At 31.9% G+C, this 18,758-nt stretch overlaps 1 protein-coding gene across 1 annotated transcript in view; it reads left to right on the top strand.

Annotated features, from left to right (window-relative positions):
- The window catches only part of xirp2a (xin actin binding repeat containing 2a), a 133,633-nt gene that overhangs the window by 74,483 nt on the left and 40,392 nt on the right, over positions 1-18,758 (top strand). The window contains exon 5 of the mRNA XM_059328320.1: positions 5,897-6,020. Within this exon, the coding sequence (XP_059184303.1) occupies positions 5,897-6,020 (124 nt within the window). The remainder of the gene's footprint in view (positions 1-5,896; positions 6,021-18,758) is intronic.

The following is an 18,758-nucleotide window of genomic DNA, read 5'->3' as shown; positions in this document are numbered from 1 at the left end:
GCCAATTTACTTTTTTGTGTTCTTTTATATTCATGCACTTTATTTGCATGATTGCAGTCATCACCGCTTCAACTGCAAAACATCTATTTCTCTGCTAGTGGAAACAAAAACAAAAGTTTAAAGTTTATTACATCTCTACAGAGTTATTACATCCTTCATGAACTTCTGCACCGTTATTATCACCTCTCAATAAAGAGACTGTAATAAATAAAGATATTTTCTAGCATCTCAGCAGTGACTTGGCTCTGAAACTGGAGATAAAAGTGGTGAAAATTGAGCAAACAACTTGTTCCAAAATATATTGAGTTGGAAATTGTTCCGGAGCCATTCATCTTATTGGCATAAATAATGAGTTTTTTCTTTCTCTCTACAAGAGGCCATACAAAAGCATTTTTTAAAAGCCAAAGAAAAGCAGCCAGTGTGCCAGCAGAGATTGATAATGTGCCGTAATTCTGCTGACAAAAACCCAATGAGGCTCTTTACAAAGCTGGTCAAGGCCACGCAGAGAAACCAGCTACACAACAGCAGACTGGAGAGAAACGGCTATTATACAGAATAAAAGAAGAAAGGATCCGCTTTTGAGGAAAGTCTTTATCTGAGAACTTTCTTATAAAGATTTAGAAGAAGAGGAACTAATCCGTGATCAGTATCATATCAGTCTTTTCTGCAGATTGCTGATTGTACTCTCTGCAGAAAAAAGACACAGTTTAGCAGGTATTTACTGCTGCGATTCAAACAATCACAAGTGGAGACGGCAGGTTGATGTCTAGGGCTCACAGGAAGGAACATACTTAGTAACTATGCAGAAAAATGGCTGCGGGGACTCCATTTTTAACCCATTTAGGCCTAAAACGGTTCTAAGCGATTTTACAATCAGCCCCTAAAACCTGAAGTTTTTCTGTAAATTCCAAATTGATAGTTTAGTAACTTTATGAGACTGATTTAGGTGTATTGGCTATTTTTTTACAGATGGTGCCCCCCAACGAGCTATGACTTAGAGCAAATCAAGTCATATCATTTACTATTAATAATTATTTATGATAATTATTTCCACACAAGCGTTACTCAGGTTCAGGTTTTTTGGTCATTTTACGTCTTTTTTTGTCATTTTGTGTCTTTTTTGTTGTTTTACATCTTTTTGGTCATTTTTTGCATTTTTTTAGTCATTTTGTGTTTTTTGGTTATTTTACATCTTTTATTTAGTTTTTTTTGTGTTTTTTTGTCATGTTGGGTCTTTTTTGGTTGTTTCACATATTGTTTTGATCATGTTACTCTTGCTTTGATTCATTTTTTGTCTTTTTTCGGTTATTTTACATCTTTTTTGGTCATGTTTTGCATTTTTTTAGTCATTTTACATCTTTTGTTAGTCATTTTGTGTCTTTTTTTGGTATTTTACATCTATTTCTGTCATTTTATGTCATTTTTTAGTAATTTTATGTCTTCTTTTGGTCATGTAAGTCTTTTTTTTGGTTATTTTACATCTTTTATTTAGTTTTTTTGTGTTTTTTTGTCATGTTGGGTCTTTTTTGGTTGTTTCACGTATTGTTTTGATCATGTTACTCTTGCTTTGATTCATTTTGTGTCTTTTTTTCGGTTATTTTACATCTTTTTTGGTCATGTTTTGCATTTTTTTAGTCATTTTACATCTTTTGTTAGTCATTTTGTGTCTTTTTTTGGTATTTTACATCTATTTCTGTCATTTTATGTCATTTTTTCGTAATTTTTTGTCTTCTTTTGGTCATGCAAGTCTTTTTTTTGGCCATTTTAGGTCTTTTTTTTGTCGTTTAAAGTCTTTTTTTGCTTATTTTACATCTTTTTTTAGTCATTTTGTGTCTTTTTTTAGTCATTTTACATCTATTTTGGTCTCCCATCTCCACATGCAGCAGCTGCATCATTTAGCAGCGACATTGGGGCTTTAAGTGAAGTGTAAACAAGCCCATCAGACGAGCAGAGAGAGATAAATGTTTGAATCCCTTTAATGGCTCTCGTTCACTGACGTTCACTGCTGTAACAAGCTGTAATGAACTCCAGCAGCCACAAAATCACACACACACACACACACACACACACACATTCCTCACACACACCGGCCTGCACAGCGTCCTCACCGCTGCTGCACTTAATCATCCCTGGAGCAAAGGAACACTGGTGGAGACAAACCAGTGTGTTTAATAGCAGCAACACTGGGGAGCTGTGGTTAGCTGCTCCTCCAGCTCACTGGGCTGAGCTTCATTCAGTGTGAGAGCTACTGCAGCTGCAGAAAGAGTGACAGGAAAAATACAGAAAAATACCCACAAAAAAACCAAAAAAAATCCATAGAAATACCTACAAAAAGCCCCTTAAAAAATACATAGAAATGCCTACAAAAAAACCCTAAAAAATACATAAAATATGCCAAAAAAGATCTAAAATTACCCCAAAATATGTAAAAAAAAAAATAAAAAAAATAAATACAATAAATAAATGCTAAAAAAATAAAAATAATAAATAATAAAAAATATGTTAAAATACCTACGAAAACCCCCTAAAAAATACATAAAATATGCCAAAAAAAACGTATAATTACCCCAAAATATGTAAAAAAAAATGTTTTAAAAATAAATAAATACAATTAATAAATGCTAAAAACAAAACAAAAATAAATAATAAAAAATACATAAAATATGCCAAAAATATGGAAAATGACCCCAAAATATGAAGAAAAAAACCCGTAAATAAATAAAATAAATAAATATTTTTATATTGTTAATATTTTTTGTTATTTCAAATCTCTTTTTGGTAATTTAAAGTCTTTTTTGGTGATTTTTTTGCATTTTTTGTCATGTGTCTTTTGTGGGTTATTTTATGTCTTCTTTTGGTCATTTAACAAAAAGTACGTTGAAGATGCAGAAAAAAAACATTAAAATACCCACAAAAACAAAAAAAAACAATACATAAAATATGCCAAAAGAGACGTATAATTACCCCCAAAATATGTAAAAAAAAATTAAATTAAATAAAAAATGCAAATAAATACAATAAATAAATGCCAAAAAAAAACCCTCCAGCTCACTGGGTTGAGCTTCATTGGATGTGAGAGCTGCTGCAGCAGCAGAGAGAGTGACAGAAACAGAAAGAGGGAGATTATGCTTACATCCACAGCTTCTCTCTCTCTGTCTATGTGTGTGTGTGTGTGTGTGTGTGTGTGTGTGTGTGTGTGTGTGCACAGTTTGAAAGTATGTAAATGAGCATGCATGTCTTTCAGGGATTTGCTAAATGGGATTTTTAGTGGAGAAGGTTTTGTGAGAAGCTGTTTGACACGAGAAGAGAAGAGCAGAGCAGAGAGGCTCTAAAGCAGAAACAGGTTTACAGGTTTAAAGCAGACAGATACAGGTTTGTTTACGTCTGTTGACTCTGTCGCAGGAGAAAATAAAACTCTCCTGGGAATACATTTGATTTGCAAATGAAAACACGCCTTTGCAGAGACACACAGACACACACAGACAGACTCACAGGTGTGTTTGCTCCCTGCGGGGATGATTTGCAGCTGAATAGGCGTGTTGTGACAAAATGCTTCCAGAGGAACAACAAGCCTGCAGCTCCAAGGACGCCACCGCCACCGTTATCACCGCTACTCTTACTGTTGGAGTTCATGTTTCTTTATCTTTTCACACTACTACTATTACTGCACCATCACTGCTACTGTTACTGAGTTCACATCACTACTACTATTACTGTTGGAGTTCATGATTTTATCTTTTCACTCACTAACTAAAGATGTCAGATACATGTAGTGGAGTAGAAACACACTTTTTGGGTTCATTTTCTGTCTTTTTTGGTCATGTTATGTATTTTTTTTGGTCATTTGACACATTTTTTTGGGCCATTTTCTGTCTTTTTTGATCATTTCACGTCTTTTTTTGTAGTCATTTTGTAAAAAAAAAAAGTACGTTGAAAATGCAGAAAAAATACATAAAAATACCCACAAAAAAACCCTAAAAAAATACATAAAATATGCCAAAAAAGACGTATAATTACCCCAAAATATGTAAAATAAAAAAATAAAAAATAAAATAAAAGAAATACAATAAATAAATGCTAAAAACTAAAAAAAAAAAGAAAAACATAAAATTTGCCAAAAAAGATCTAAAATTACCCCAAAATATGTAAAAAAAAAAAAAAAAAAAAAACAGAAAAATACAAATAAATACAATAAATAAATGCCAAAAACATAAAATGCTGAAAAAAATATGTAAAAATACCTTTAAAATACCATTTTGTGTCTTTTGGTCATTTTACACATTTTTTTTTAGTAATTTTTTTTCTTTTTTGGGTTATTTTACATCTTCTTTTAGTCATTTTACGCATTTATTTGTCATTTTGTGTCTTTTTTGGTTATTTTACTTTTTTGTGGTAATTTTACGTCTTTTTTATAGTCATTTTGTGTCTTTTGGTTATTTTACATATTTTTTTTGGCACTTCACATCTTTTTTTAGTCATTTTGTGTCTTTTTTTGTTATTTTACCACTCCTTCTGGTCATTTTACCTTTTTTATTTGTCATATTGTGTCTTTTTGTGTTATTTAGCATCTTATTTTAGTCATTTATGCATTTTTTTTTCAGTTTATGTCTTTTGTGGGTTATTTTATGTCTTCTTTTAGTCATTTTACGCATGCATTTTTCAGTCAATTTGTGTCTTCTTTGGTCATTTTACATATTTTTTGGGTCATTTTATGTCTTTTTTTAGTCATTTTGTGTCTTTTTTTTAGTCATTTTGTGCCTTTTTTTAGTCATTTTGTGCCTTTTTTGATCATTTGTGTCTTTTTTTAGTAATTTTGTGTCTTCTTTGGTCATTTTACATTTTGTTTTGTTGTCACTCAGTCCGTGTTGACGCCTGGCAAGACAGAAAACGCTACATGGGAATACATTTGATTTGCAAATGAAAAACACACCTTTGCACACACACACACACACACACACACACACACACACACACACACACACACACACACACGAATGTTTCCAGTCTGCAGCAGAAGGACGTTTAGACTTCCTGTTGTAGCTTTTATCAGCTGCTGCTGCTGCTGCTGCAGCGCCTCGATTAACATTCAACCAACTGCTGTTTGCTCTAACGCTCCAATCAATGCCCACTGTTCACGGTGTGTTCAAGGTCCTCTCTCTGCACACACACATAGCTGAGTGTGTGTGTGTGTGTGCAGCTCCAAAGTTTCTCTGGAAGCTTTTTATTCTCCGTGTGTGTGTGTGTGTGTGTGTCAGCTGGTGGTGGTGACCCGTAGCGTCACCTCTCTGTGTTTTGAACGTCTGTTTTAAGTAAGTTTGTGTCATTTTTTTGGTCATTTTACGTCTTTTTTTTTTTCATTTTGTGTCTGTTTGGTTATTTTAGATCTTCTTTTTGGTAATTTTACGCATGAATTTTGGTCATTTTTCTGTCTTGTTTGGTCATGTTATGCATTTTTTGGGTTATTTTTATGTCTTTTTTGGTCATTTCACGTCTTTTTTTTTCAGTTTGTGTCTATTGTGGGTTATTTTATGTCTTCTTTTAGTCATTATACGCATTATTTTGGTAATTTATTCTGTCCTTTTTGGTCCTGTAATGCATTTTTTTAAGTAATTTTGTGTCTTTTTGGGTTATTTTACGTCTTGTTTTGGTCATTTTTCTGTCTTGTTTGGTCATGTTATGCATGTCAATGCCCACTGTTCACGGTGTGTTCAAGGTCCTCTCTCTTTACTCTCAGATATGTGTGTGTGTGTGTGTGTGTGCAGCTCCAAAGTTTCTCTGGAAGCTTTTTATTCTCTGTGTGTGTGTGTGTGTTTTATCAGCTGGTGGTGACCCGTAGCGTCTCCTCTCGGTGCTCAGGTGTTTCCTCTGATCGCTCTCCTTCTTTTCTCTCCTCCAGGAAGTGACACCTGTACACACCTGCTCCTCCTCCTCCTCCTCTTCCTCGTCTAAAAGAGTGAAGTCTGGCAGTTTCACACACGCCGACCCCACCATGACCTCCCCGCCGGACCACCAAAGCCTCTGTGAGTACTGCTTCTGGATGCTTAGCTTAGCTTAGTTTAGCTTAGCTTAGCTTAGCTTAGCTGTAAACTATTTTTTCTTAGGAAACTTCAGTGACTGTGCAGAAAAGTGTTCAATAAACATTTAAAGTTTAGTTCCTCTATTGAGCTGCAGGTCAAAGGGGAACATGAAATACATATAATGATTAAAAAAATATGAAAAAAAAACCAACAAAATACGTAAAAATATTCCCCAAAAATATGTAAAAACAAAACAAAAAATATGTTGAAAATGCAGAAAAAATACATAAAAATACCTACAAAAAACCCTAAAAAATACCTAATACAAATAATAATAATAATAATAATTATTATTATAATAATAATAATAATACAAATACATAAAACATGCCAAAAAATACCTAAAATTATCCCAAAATGTGTTAAAAAATATACAAATAAATACAATAAGTAAATGCCAAAAATCATACCTGAAAATACCTAAAATATTCCCAAAAAATGCTGAAAAAATACGTAAAAATACCTTTAAAAAACTAAAAAATACATAAAATATGCCAAAAAAAACTACCCCAAAATATGAAGAAAAAATACAATTTTGTCATTTTGTGTGTTTTGTGGGTTATTTTACGTCTTCTTTTGGTCATTTTACACATTTATTTTGTCCTTTTGTGTCTTTTTTGGTCATTTTACGTATTTTTACCATCATTTTGTGTCTTTTTTGTTAATTTAACGTCTTTTTTTAGTCATTTTGTGTCTTTTTCGCTCATTTTACAACATAATATCGCCACTTAAAATACCGCAACACTCTGCTGTATGGATTATTTCCCTCCACCTGTAGACGACATGTTTCTTCGTCTGGTTTCTCTGGTTTCTGTGGTTTCTTGGTCTGTTTTCTCTGGTTTCTCTGGTTTCTTGGTCTGGTTTCTCTGTTTTCTCTGGTTTCTTGGTCTGGTTTCTGTGGTTTCCTGGTGTTGCAGAGTGTGTTTGCAGCCTGCTGGATGCAGCCCGGCGCCCCGTTAGTCCTGAGAGATAAAGATTTGTGAGAAAGCAGCTTGTGAAAGTGAGATTGTTCATTGTTAGATAAGCAGCAGCAGCCTGGCAGCTTGTTAATGTGGAGCTGGAGGAGAGCTAGATACCAGCCTCCATTACTCTGATAGGAGGCTCTGTGCTCTGGTTTTAGTTTGTTTCCAGGCTGATAGTGGAGTAAACACACAGATGGAGCTCACAGTTCCAGGTACAGGCAGTGAACACAGACCAGAGGGAACAGGTCCAGACAGAGAGTCCTGAGATCACTGACTCTACAGCTGCTTTTAATGTCTGTAGAGCAGAACGTGTTTTATTATCTCTACACGACTAAAATCAGCTCTCTGATGTGTCAGAGACATAAAATGACCAAAAAAAGACGTAAATTGACAAAAAAACCACACAAAATGACAGAAATGACACACAAATTGACCAAAAACACACACAAAATGACCACAAATAGACATAAAATTACCAAAAAAGACATTTGGTAATTTGAAACTTTTTTTTGATCATTTTACATCTTTTTTTTGTAATTGTACGGGTTTTTTTTTTGATAATTTGACATCTTTTTTTTGTCATTTTACGTCTTTTTTTGGTTATTTTACGTCTTTTTTTGTCTTTTTACATGTTTTTTTTTTTATCATTTTACATCTTTTTTTGGTCATTTTACGTCTTTTTTTGATCATTTTACATCTTTTTTTGTCATTTTACGTCTTTTTTTGTTTTTTTTACATCTTTCTTTGTCTTTTTACATGTTTTTTTTTGTGGTAATTTTATGTCTTTTGGTAATTTGACATCTATTTGTGGTCAATTTGTGTCTTTTTTTTATTTTTATGTCTACCAACTCCTAAAAATCGCAGTCGAAAGCGAATTTGTAGCAAGATTTGCTGTCACAAAGTTACCAAAAAGACACCAATTGACAAAAAAAAACATGAAATGACAAAAAAAAGGACACAAATTGACCAATAAAAAGATGTAAAATGACAAAACAACACACAAAATGACAGAAATGATACACAAATTGACCAAAAACACACACAAAATGACCACAAATAGACACAAAATGACCAAAAGAGACACAAATTGACAATAAAACAGCTGTTTTTAATGTCTGTAGAGCAGAAAGTGTTATATTCTCTCGACATGACTGACTAGAGCTCTGTGATGTGTCACTGTGCTGCTGAATGAGGCCTTTTATATCCTGAACTGATGCATTAGATCAGAAACAGCAGTGTTACAGGAAAATATCACCGTTTATATAAGAGAAGAGAAGATGAGACGTCATCACATCGTTATTTTGCGTCTTCTTTTGGTCATTTTATGCATTTTTTTGGTCATTTTGTGTCTTTTTTTGATCATTTTACATCTTTTTTTGGTCATTTTACGTCTTTTTTTGATCATTTTACGTCTTTTTTTTTATTATTTTACATCTTTTTTTGGTCATTTTATGTCTTTTTTTGTCATTTTAAGTTTTTTTTTGTTACTTTACGCCTTTTTTTTGTTATTTTACACCTTTTTTTGGTTATTTCACGTCTTTTTTTGTCTTTTTACATGTTTTTTTCTATTTGAGGTCAATTTGTGTCTTTTCTGTTTTGTATTGGCTGTCGCCAATTTTCCAAAAAGACACCAACTCACAAAAAAAGACATAAAATGACGAAAAAAAATGACACAAATTGACCAAAAAAAGATGTAAAATGACAAAAAAACACACAAAATGACAGAAATGATACACAAATTGACCAAAAACACACAAAATGACCAAAAAGATGTAAAATGACAGAAAAATACACAAAATGACAAATAAATCAGACACAAATTGAACAAAAAAAGACACAAAATTACCCCAAAAGACACAAAATGACCATAAAAAGACACAAATTGACAATAAAACAGCTGGTTTTGATGCTTGTAGAGCAGAAAGTGTTATATTCTCTCGACATGACTGACTAGAGCTCTGTGATGTGTCTCTGTGCTGCTGAATGAGGCCTTTTATATCCTGAACTGATGCATTAGATCAGAAACAGCAGTGTTACAGGAAAATATCACCGTTTATATAAGAGAAGAGAAGATGAGACGTCATCACATCGTTATTTTGCGTCTTCTTTTGGTCATTTTATGCATTTTTTTGGTCATTTTGTGTCTTTTTTTGATCATTTTACATCTTTTTTTGGTCATTTTACGTCTTTTTTTGATCATTTTACGTCTTTTTTTTATTATTTTACATCTTTTTTTGTCATTTTAAGTTTTTTTTTGTTACTTTACGCCTTTTTTTTGTTATTTTACACCTTTTTTTGGTTATTTCACGTCTTTTTTTGTCTTTTTACATGTTTTTTTCTATTTGAGGTCAATTTGTGTCTTTTCTGTTTTGTATTGGCTGTCGCCAGTTTTCCAAAAAGACACCAACTCACAAAAAAAGACATAAAATGACGAAAAAAAATGACACAAATTGACCAAAAAAAGATATAAAATGACAAAAAAACCACACAAAATGACAGAAATGATACACAAATTGACCAAAAACACACAAAATGACCAAAAAGATGTAAAATGACAGAAAAATACACAAAATGACAAATAAATCAGACACAAATTGACCAAAAAAAGACACAAAATGACCCCAAAAGACACAAAATGACCATAAAAAGACACAAATTGACAATAAAACAGCTGTTTTTGATGCTTGTAGAGCAGAACGTGTTTTATTCTCCCTCTGTGCTGCTGAATGAGGCCTTTTATATCCTGAACTGATGCATTAGATCAGAAACAGCAAGGTTACAGGAAAATATCAGCGTTTATATAAGAGAAGAGAAGATGAGACTTTATTCATCCTGCAGCGAGGAGATTCAGTCGTCACATCAGGGGAGTTTATAAAGATATAAAAACAGAATAAAGAATATAAATAAGATGTATAAATAGGTCAGGGAGTAGAAGTCTGTATGCCTCAAAAGAAATCCATGTTTTATTTCCATGACATTTTGATCTGAGGAGTCTTTAACGTTAGAGAAAGATGCTTTTAGTGGTTTTGGATATAAAAAAACAATACTAACATGCTGATGTTTAGCATGTGCAGAGGTGGAAAACGTGCAAAAGTATCCGCATCAAAATGCACTAAAAGTTTCAAAGTAAAAGTACAGATTTTGCAGAATGGAGCTGCTCAGATTGTTGCATTTTTGGGGGTAATTTTACGTGTTTTTGTGTCTTTTTAAGTCTTGTTTTGGTCATTTTACACATTTTTTTGGGGTCATTTTTTCCCTTTTTTGGTTATGTTATGCATTTTTAGTCATTTTGTGTCTTTTTTTTGGTTATTTTCCGACTTCATTTGGTCATTTTAAGCATTTTGTTGGATATTTTTTTTCATTTTTGGGTTATTTTATGCAGTTTTAGTCATTTTGTGTCTTTTTTGGTTATTTTCCAACTTCATTTGGTCATTTTAAGCATTTTTTGGGATCTTTTTTTTCATTTTTGGGTTATTTTATGACTCTTAGCTGCTGAAACTGAACCAAAACTTTAAAAAATCATCTATAAAACCTTCGTGGAGTTAAGGAGAAGTGCACTAGATGATAATTATCTGCTTTATTATTACTACGAGCAACACTTTTCATATGCAAACAGTCACGTGATGCATTGTTGTTATAAAAGCTACTTTCATTTCCACTCTGTCCTGTTTTCTGCACTGGTAAAATCATCCATTCATCCTCGTGTGGCTCTAAATCTCCTCTGCGTGTCTAAAACTGATCTTGTTGACATCCTGTTGTTGTTGTTGTTGTTGTGGCTGATTGAGGGTTTCTGTCTCTGCTGACGAGTCGACAGAGACGACAGCAGAGAGTGTGAGAGGTCAGACGACAGCAGGTTCAATAACGGAGCCTTTAAAACATGCAAAGCTCTAAAAACCTCTCAGTCTGAATCTGAATCAGCTTGTTGACTTGTTTCCTCTCATGTTTAATCAGAATCTCCAACAGCACAAAACATGAAGCTCACCAAGTGTTTTCTTCTTATATCTACCAATAGTATCTTCATTATATTGTTATATTATTATATTATATTGAGTATAATTTACCTACTGACCAGAGCTTTATATACTATATCGTATTGTGACTCAAGTATCGGGATTAAATCGTATCGTGGAGCCTCTGGGCTCAAAGAGACTCAGATATGACATAAAATGACCAAAAAAATACGTAAAGTGACCAAAAAAGACACAAAATGACAAATAAAAAGATGTAAAATGACCAAAAAGACATAAAATAACCAAAAAAGACACAAAATTACTAAAAAAAATATGTAAAATGACCAAAAAGACATAAAATAACCAAAAAAGACACAAAATTACTAAAAAAAATATGTAAAATGACCAAAAAGACATAAAATAACCAAAAAAGACACAAAATTACTAAAAAAAAAGATGTAAAATGACCAAAAAGACACAGAATTACTTAAAAAGTGACCAAAAGAATATGTGAAATAACAAAAAACCACAAAATGACTAATGAAAGACCTAAAATGACTAAAAAAATATGTAAAATGACCAAAAAGACATAAAAATAACCCAAAAAGACACAAATTACAAAAAAAAATGCAAAAATGACCAGAAAACTACATAAATAACCAAAAAAGACACAAAATGACAAAAAGGACGAAAAATTACCAAAAAAGACACAAAATGACCAAAAATTACCAAAAAATATGTAAAATAACCAATTAAGCCAAAAAATGACAAAAAAGTTGAACAATTATTGAAAAAATATGTAAAATGACAGATTTTTGGTGTCTTTTTTGGTAATTTTACATCTTTTTTTGGTTATTTTACGATTTTTTTTGTCATTTTACCTGTTTTTTTGTTGTCATTGTGTGTATTTTTTGGTTATTTTATGTATTATTTTGGTAATTAAACAAGTTTTTTTAGTCATTTTGTGTATTTTTTTGGGTTATTTTACGTCTTTTTTGTCATTGTGTATGTTTTTTGGTCATTTTATGTCGTTTTTTTAGTCATTGTGTGTCTTTTTTAGTTATTTTATGTATTTTTTTGGTAATTAAACATGTTTTTTAGTCATTGTGTGTATTTTTTGGTCATTTTACGTCTTTTTTTCAGTCATTGTGTGTATTTTTTGGTCTTTTTATTGTCAGTTGTATGTTTCCGTGCTGATTTTGCCCCCCAGGACTGATTGTGTGATTTTTTTAGTGGTGTGTATCTGTATTTCCAGCGTGTGTTTCTCTGATTAAAGCTGTCAGACTCTCAGCCCAGGAGAATATATTCAGAGTCAGCGCTGCCAGTTTGAGCTGCCAGAAGACTCTTTTTGTTTTAATTAATCTCCTCCCAGATTCTGCTGCCAAACAAACATGATGATGATGATGATGTCTTTATTATATCGTCCTCAGAAAACACAAAGATTCTCCTCTCAGACTCTCATTCAACCTTTCATTTAAAACATATCACTGAAGTCTGGAATTATTCTACATGTATAAATATATATATAAATATATAGACTCAGTGTGTGAAAGGTGATGTGTTCATTCTTCCTGACATTTAAACATCACAGCAGAAACATGGAGAGACTGAATTATTCCTCAGTGACTTCATGTAGAATAAGAGTGAGGAAAACTGATATTTTTTAGTCATTTTGTGTCTTTTTTGGTTATTTAATGTCTACTTTTGGTCATTTTAAGCATTTATTTTGGTAATTTTATGTATTTTTTTAGTCATTTTGTGTCTTTTTTGGGGGTTTTTTTACGTCTTTTTTTTGGTCATTTTGTGTCTTTTTTAGTTTTTTTTTATCTTCTTTTGATCATTTTGTGTCTTTTTGGTCATTTTACGAATTTGTTTGGTCATTTTGTGTCATTTTTTGGTTATTTTACGTCTTCTTTTGGTCATTTTATGCATTTGTTTGGTCATTTTGTGACTTTTTGGTCATTTTTACGTCTTCCTTTGGTCATTTTATAAATTTTTTGGTTCATTTTGTGTCTTTTTAGGTTTTATTACATCTTCTTTTGATCATTTTGTGTCCTTTTGATCATTTTACGTATTTTTGGTCATTTTGTGTCATTTTTTGGTTATTTTACATCTTCTTTTGGTCATTTTTACGCTTTTTTTGGGTCATTTTGTGTCTTTTTTTGGTGATTTTACGTCTTTTTTTGGTGATTTTATATCTTCTTTTGGTTATTTCTGTCCCATCTGCTTGGTAAACATCATCATCAGAGCAGTAACATGGAGAGGAGAGACTGAATTAATTCTGATTGATTATCAGTGAGTTCATGTAGAATAAGAGGAGGCTGAATGTTGCTAAATCTATATTTCTCACAGTGTGAAATCTGTTTCTTCTCCTCGCTGACATTTAAACATCATCATCATCATCATCATCATCATCCTGCTGGAGGTGTGAATGTGTTTTATCCTGATTATATGATCCATATCTGTGGTTTCACCTTGACTAACGGAGGTTTATTATCCAGATATTTCTCTCCATCAGCTTCTTCTTTTATCTTTCCTCCTCCGTTTCATCTCTAAAGAGCAGAAGAAACAGAATCTTCCTCTCACAGCTGAAACCAGCAGCCTTTAAATGAACTTGATGCACATTAACTTGTCAGTTTATTGAGAGATGGATGAAAACTCTTTGGTCTCTAATCTAAATATGAAGCTGCAGCCATTCTCACTACTTACTTTTTTGTTATTTTACATATTTTGGGTCATTTATGTCTTTTCTTGGTAATTTTATGTTTTTTGTGGGTCATTTTACGTCTATTTTAGTCCTTTTTTTTTGTTATTTTGTGTAAAAGTAATTTTATGTTTTTTTTTTTTCATTTTTGTCATGTTGTGTCTGTTTTGGTCATTTTACACATTTTTTTTAGTCATTTTGTGTCTTTTTGGTCATTTTACATCTTTTTTTGGTCATTTTATGTCTTTTTTGGGTCGTTTTACGTCTTTTTTGAAATAATTTTGTGTCTTTATGTCTGTTTTTTGACTTCTTGGTCATTTTACTTTTTTTTGTGTCTTTTTTTCCATTTTTGTCATGTTGTGTCTTTTTTGGTCATTTAAAAAAATTTTTTAGTCCTTTTACGTCTTTTTTTGGTCATTTTACGTCTTTTTTTGGGTCATTTTACGTCTTTTTAAAAATAATTTTGTGTCTTTCTTGCGTATTTTATGTCTGTTCTTTTGTCTTCTGGGTCATTTTACTTATTTTTTAGTAATTTTGTGTCTTTTTTCGTTAAATTACATCTTTATGGTCCTTTTACGCATTTTTTAAAATCATTTTACACATTTTTTTAGTCATGTTGTGTCTTTTTTGGTTATATGCTGTCTTTTTTTGGTCATTATACTTCTTTTTTAGTCATTTTGTGTCTTTTTTGGTTATTTTTTGTCTTTTTTGGTCATTTTTCGTCTTTTTTTATTTATTCCCACCCTAGTTTAACGTGGCAGTAGCAGGTTTAGTGTAAGTTTAGTCGTCTTCCTCTCCTGGACCTGATCGATCCATCAGAGCCATTAAAGATCTGATTAATTAAACTTTGTGATGTAATCTGTTGGAGAACGTGTTGACGTTAGCTTCAGGAGATTAGCATCGTTAGCATCGTTAGCTCCTCTATGTGACCCAGACACTTTAAACTGAGTGTTTAAATCTTTATTGGCAGCTGACAGATGAAACACACAGAGTTATTTCAGTGTTAAGCTCCAGCATGGAGTCTTCATCAGCTCCTCTTCATCAGCTCCTCTTCATCAGCTCCTCTTCATCAGCTCCTCTTCATCAGCTCCTCTTCATCAGCTCCTCTTCATCACGTATTCCTCACCAGTCTTTATCTTCCACCTCAGGAAATCCATGTTCATTTCTCTGATTATCAGCAGAGAGCAGCTTCTAACAGCTGATAACAGCCTCTTCTAGTCCAGAACCCTGTTTATATTTAATACCAGCTGGTAATCAGTCTGATTGATTCCTGATTGATTATCAGAGGGTTAATGGAGGATAAGTGGGAGGCAGGCTGAGGACAGAGGAGGCTGGAAGTTACCTTTTTGGTCATTTTGTGTCTTTTTTGGGTTATTTTACGTATTTTTTTGTCAGTTATGTATTGATTTTGGTCATTTTTCTGTCTTTTTCGTCATGTTATGCATTTTTGGCAATTTAAAAAAAAAAATTGTTTTGTGGCTTTTTGGTCATTTAGCCTCTTTTTAGTTATTTTACGTCTTTTTTTAGTAATTTTTACGCATTATTTTTTGTCATTTTCTGTCTTTATGGTTATTTTACGTCTTTTTTTTAGTCATTTTGTGACTTTTTTTGGATATTTTACGTACTTTTTTGGTGATTTTTTGTCTTTTATTTATTTTGTGTCTTTTTTTGGTTATTTGTCTGCTGTGTGTGCAGCATTGATCCACATGTTGAGGTGCCACATTATGATGCTGTGCATGGATCAATAATCAATAATCAACATGCGGAGGCAGGATATGGAGGAAACGGTAGATTATTCTGACCCGGGCGAGTCAATTTCATTCACAGCTTCTCATTGATCTGCAGCCTCGGGCCGAGACGTGAGATATTCAATACAGTTATTAATAATCTGCCTCATTTTGTGTCTCCTTTTGGTCATTCTATGTCTTCTTTTGGTTATTTTACGCATTTATTTACGTCATTTTATGTCTTTTTGGTTATTTTACTCACTATTTTTGATCATTTTGTGTCTTTTTTTGATCATTTCTTACATCTTTTTGTAGTTATTTTGGTCATTTTGGGTCTTTTTTGTCATTTTTACGCATTTTTTGATCATATTGTTTCTTTTTTGGTCATGTTCAATTTGTGTGGTCATTTTGTATCTTTTTTTAATCATGCTTTGCGTCTCTTTTATGTCAACCTTCGTTATTTTACATCTTCTTTTGGTCATTTTCCGCAATTATTTTGGTCATTTTGTGTCTTTTTTTGTCATTTTACACCTTTTTTAGTCATTTTGGGTCTTTTTGGGTCATTTTGTGTGTTTTTTGATCATTTTACATCTTTTGGTTATTTTACGCATTTATTTAGGTCATTTTGTGTTTTTTTTTTGGTGATTTTACGTCTTTTTTTAGTCATTTTGTGTCTATTTTGGGTAATTTTGTGTGTTTTTTGAGCATTTTACATCTTCTTTTGGTGATTTTACGCATTTCTCTTGGTCATTTTGTGTCTGTTTTGATTATTAATTAAGTGGAGTTAATTCAGCAGTTGAGTACTTAAATAAATAAATTTACTTACATTCCACCACTGACATCTGTAGAATTATAACATTTTAATTCTTTTTGCATTTGGCAGCTGTTGAGATTTACACTTTACGACTTATTTATGTCCCTGAATAGAGTTTTTGCATATTTTTGGTAGTTTTGCAGAGTTTTTTTTCTTCTTTTCATGTATTTTTTGTCTCTGTATCGTTATTTTATGTCTCCTTTAGAAATGGGAGCACATCCTACTGTAAAATCAACGTTTTTTACCTGATGAAACTAATTAGATTGATGATATGAAGTGCTGTGAGCAGCACAAAGCCTTCCTAAAGCCTTTCTCTTCAGCTCTTCTTCTATATTTAGAGTTCTCATGTATCATGTTGATCTATTCTTTCTTTCTCCCGTCATATATACATTCTGCTGTCAACATGTCTCATAATATATTATATATACGTAGAAGCCTTCTGTCTCCTCTCTGAGTCATGGATGAGATTTAACATGCTAACAAGCTTTAAAGGACACATTACTCATTTTGTGTCTTTTTGGGTTATTTGCGTATTCTTTTGTTCATTTTACTCTTTTTTTTAGTCATTTTCTGTTTTTTGTTGGCTAATATACGTCTTCTTTTGGTCATTTTACAAATTTTTTGGGTCATTTTGTGTCTTTTGTTGGTTAATTTACGTCTTCTTTTGGTCATTTTACTAATTTTTTGGGTCATTTTATGTCTTTTGTGATCATATTACGTCTTTTTTTTTAGTCTTTTTTGGTTATTAAATGTCTTCTTTTGGTCATTTTACACATTTTTCAGTCATTTTGTGTCTTTTTTTGGTCATTTTGTGTCTTTTTGGTTCTTTTACACTTTTTTTGGTAATTTTACATATTTTTTTGTCATCATCTTGTTTTGTTTTTGGTCATTTTGTGTCTTTTTTGATCATTTTACGTCTTTTTTTATAGTCATTTTGTGTCATTTTTGGTTATTAAACATCTTCTTTAGGTAATTTTACTATTTTTTTTGTCATTTTGTCTTTTTGGTCCATTTGTGTCTTTTTATGATAATTTTACATCTATTTTTAGTAATTTTCTGTCTTTTTTGGTCATTTTACGCCTTTTTCGTCATTTTGTGTCTTTTTTTGATAATTTTACATCTATTTTTAGTATTTTTTTGTCTTTTTGTAATTTTACACCTTTTCTTTTGGTGATTTTACATGTTTTTTGTCATCATCTTGTTTTGTATTTGGTCATGGTGTGTCATTTTTGATCATTTCACGTCTTTTTCAGTAATTTTGTGTCTTTTTTTGGTTATTTTTGTCTCTTTTTTGGTCATTTTGTCTCTTTTTTTGGTCATTTTGTGTCTTTTTTGGTTATTTTGTGCCTTTCATGATCATTTTGTGTCTTTTTTTGATCATTTTGTGTCTTTTTTTGATCATTTTGTCCCTTTTTTTTGATCATTTTGTCTCTTTTTTTACAGATACAGATTATAAACAGATAATCCACTCAGCTCCATATCATATGATATATTATGAGACATGTTGACATCAGAACATACAGCAGTATAATCCTTCTGCTGTCTCCTGTATGACTCATGGATGATATTTACCATGCTAACAAGCTTTAAAGGCCACATGCCTGCTGTGTGTGTCTGTCTGTGTGTGTGTGTGTGTGTGTGTGTGTGTGTGTTCTTGTACTTCCTACATAGTGAGGACCGGAACACGTTTTTAACCAACAGAGTGAGGACATTTCAGCCGGTCCTCACTTCTTTAAAGGCTTTTTTTTTTAGATTTCAGACTTTGTTTTAAGGGTTAAAGGTTACATGATAATGATAATTAACTGAAACTGTATTGTGTGGTTACAGAACTAACTAAATTTACCGTGAAAATGTCCTTCGTTTTCCTCTTTGTCAACATTTTTCATACATAATGAAGATGGATCAGACAAAGGAAATAAAAGCAGAATTTACTGTGACCTCTTTTAATCTCCCAGCCAACAAATACCCCATTACAAAACACTACAACTAATAAACACTAAACTAAAACTAAAGCATTTCAGAGAAATAAAAACTAAACTAAAAATAGCAAACACACTCTAAAAACTCATTAAAACTAACTAACTTTTTTTAGTCATTTTGTGTCTTTTGTTGGTTAATTTACGTCTTCTTTTGGTCATTTTACTCATTTTTATGGTCGTTTTGTCTTTTTTGATCATATTACGTCTTTTTTTAGTCATTTTCTGTCTTTTTTGGTTTATTTACGTCTTCTTTTGGTTATTTTATGCCTTTTTTGGTAATTTTACATGTTTTGTGTCATCACCTTGTTTTGTTTTTTGTCATTTTGTGTCTTTTTTTTTATCATGTTGTGTCTTTTTTGGTCATTTGGGTCTTTTTTTGATCATTTTGTCTCTTTTTTGGTCATTTTGTCTTTTTTTTGTCATTTTGTCTCTTTTTTTGGTCATTTTGTCTCTTTTTTGGTCATTTTGTCTCTTTTTTTGGTCATTTTGTCTCTTTATTTTACCAGACAAAGGAAATAAAGGCAAAATCTACTGTGACCTCTTTT

Source organism: Centropristis striata, chromosome 24 (genome assembly GCF_030273125.1).
Source record: "Centropristis striata isolate RG_2023a ecotype Rhode Island chromosome 24, C.striata_1.0, whole genome shotgun sequence".
NCBI lineage: Eukaryota > Metazoa > Chordata > Actinopteri > Perciformes > Serranidae > Centropristis > Centropristis striata.
The sequence above is the reverse complement of the archived record's forward strand: the minus strand, read 5'-3'. Positions and strand labels throughout refer to the sequence as shown.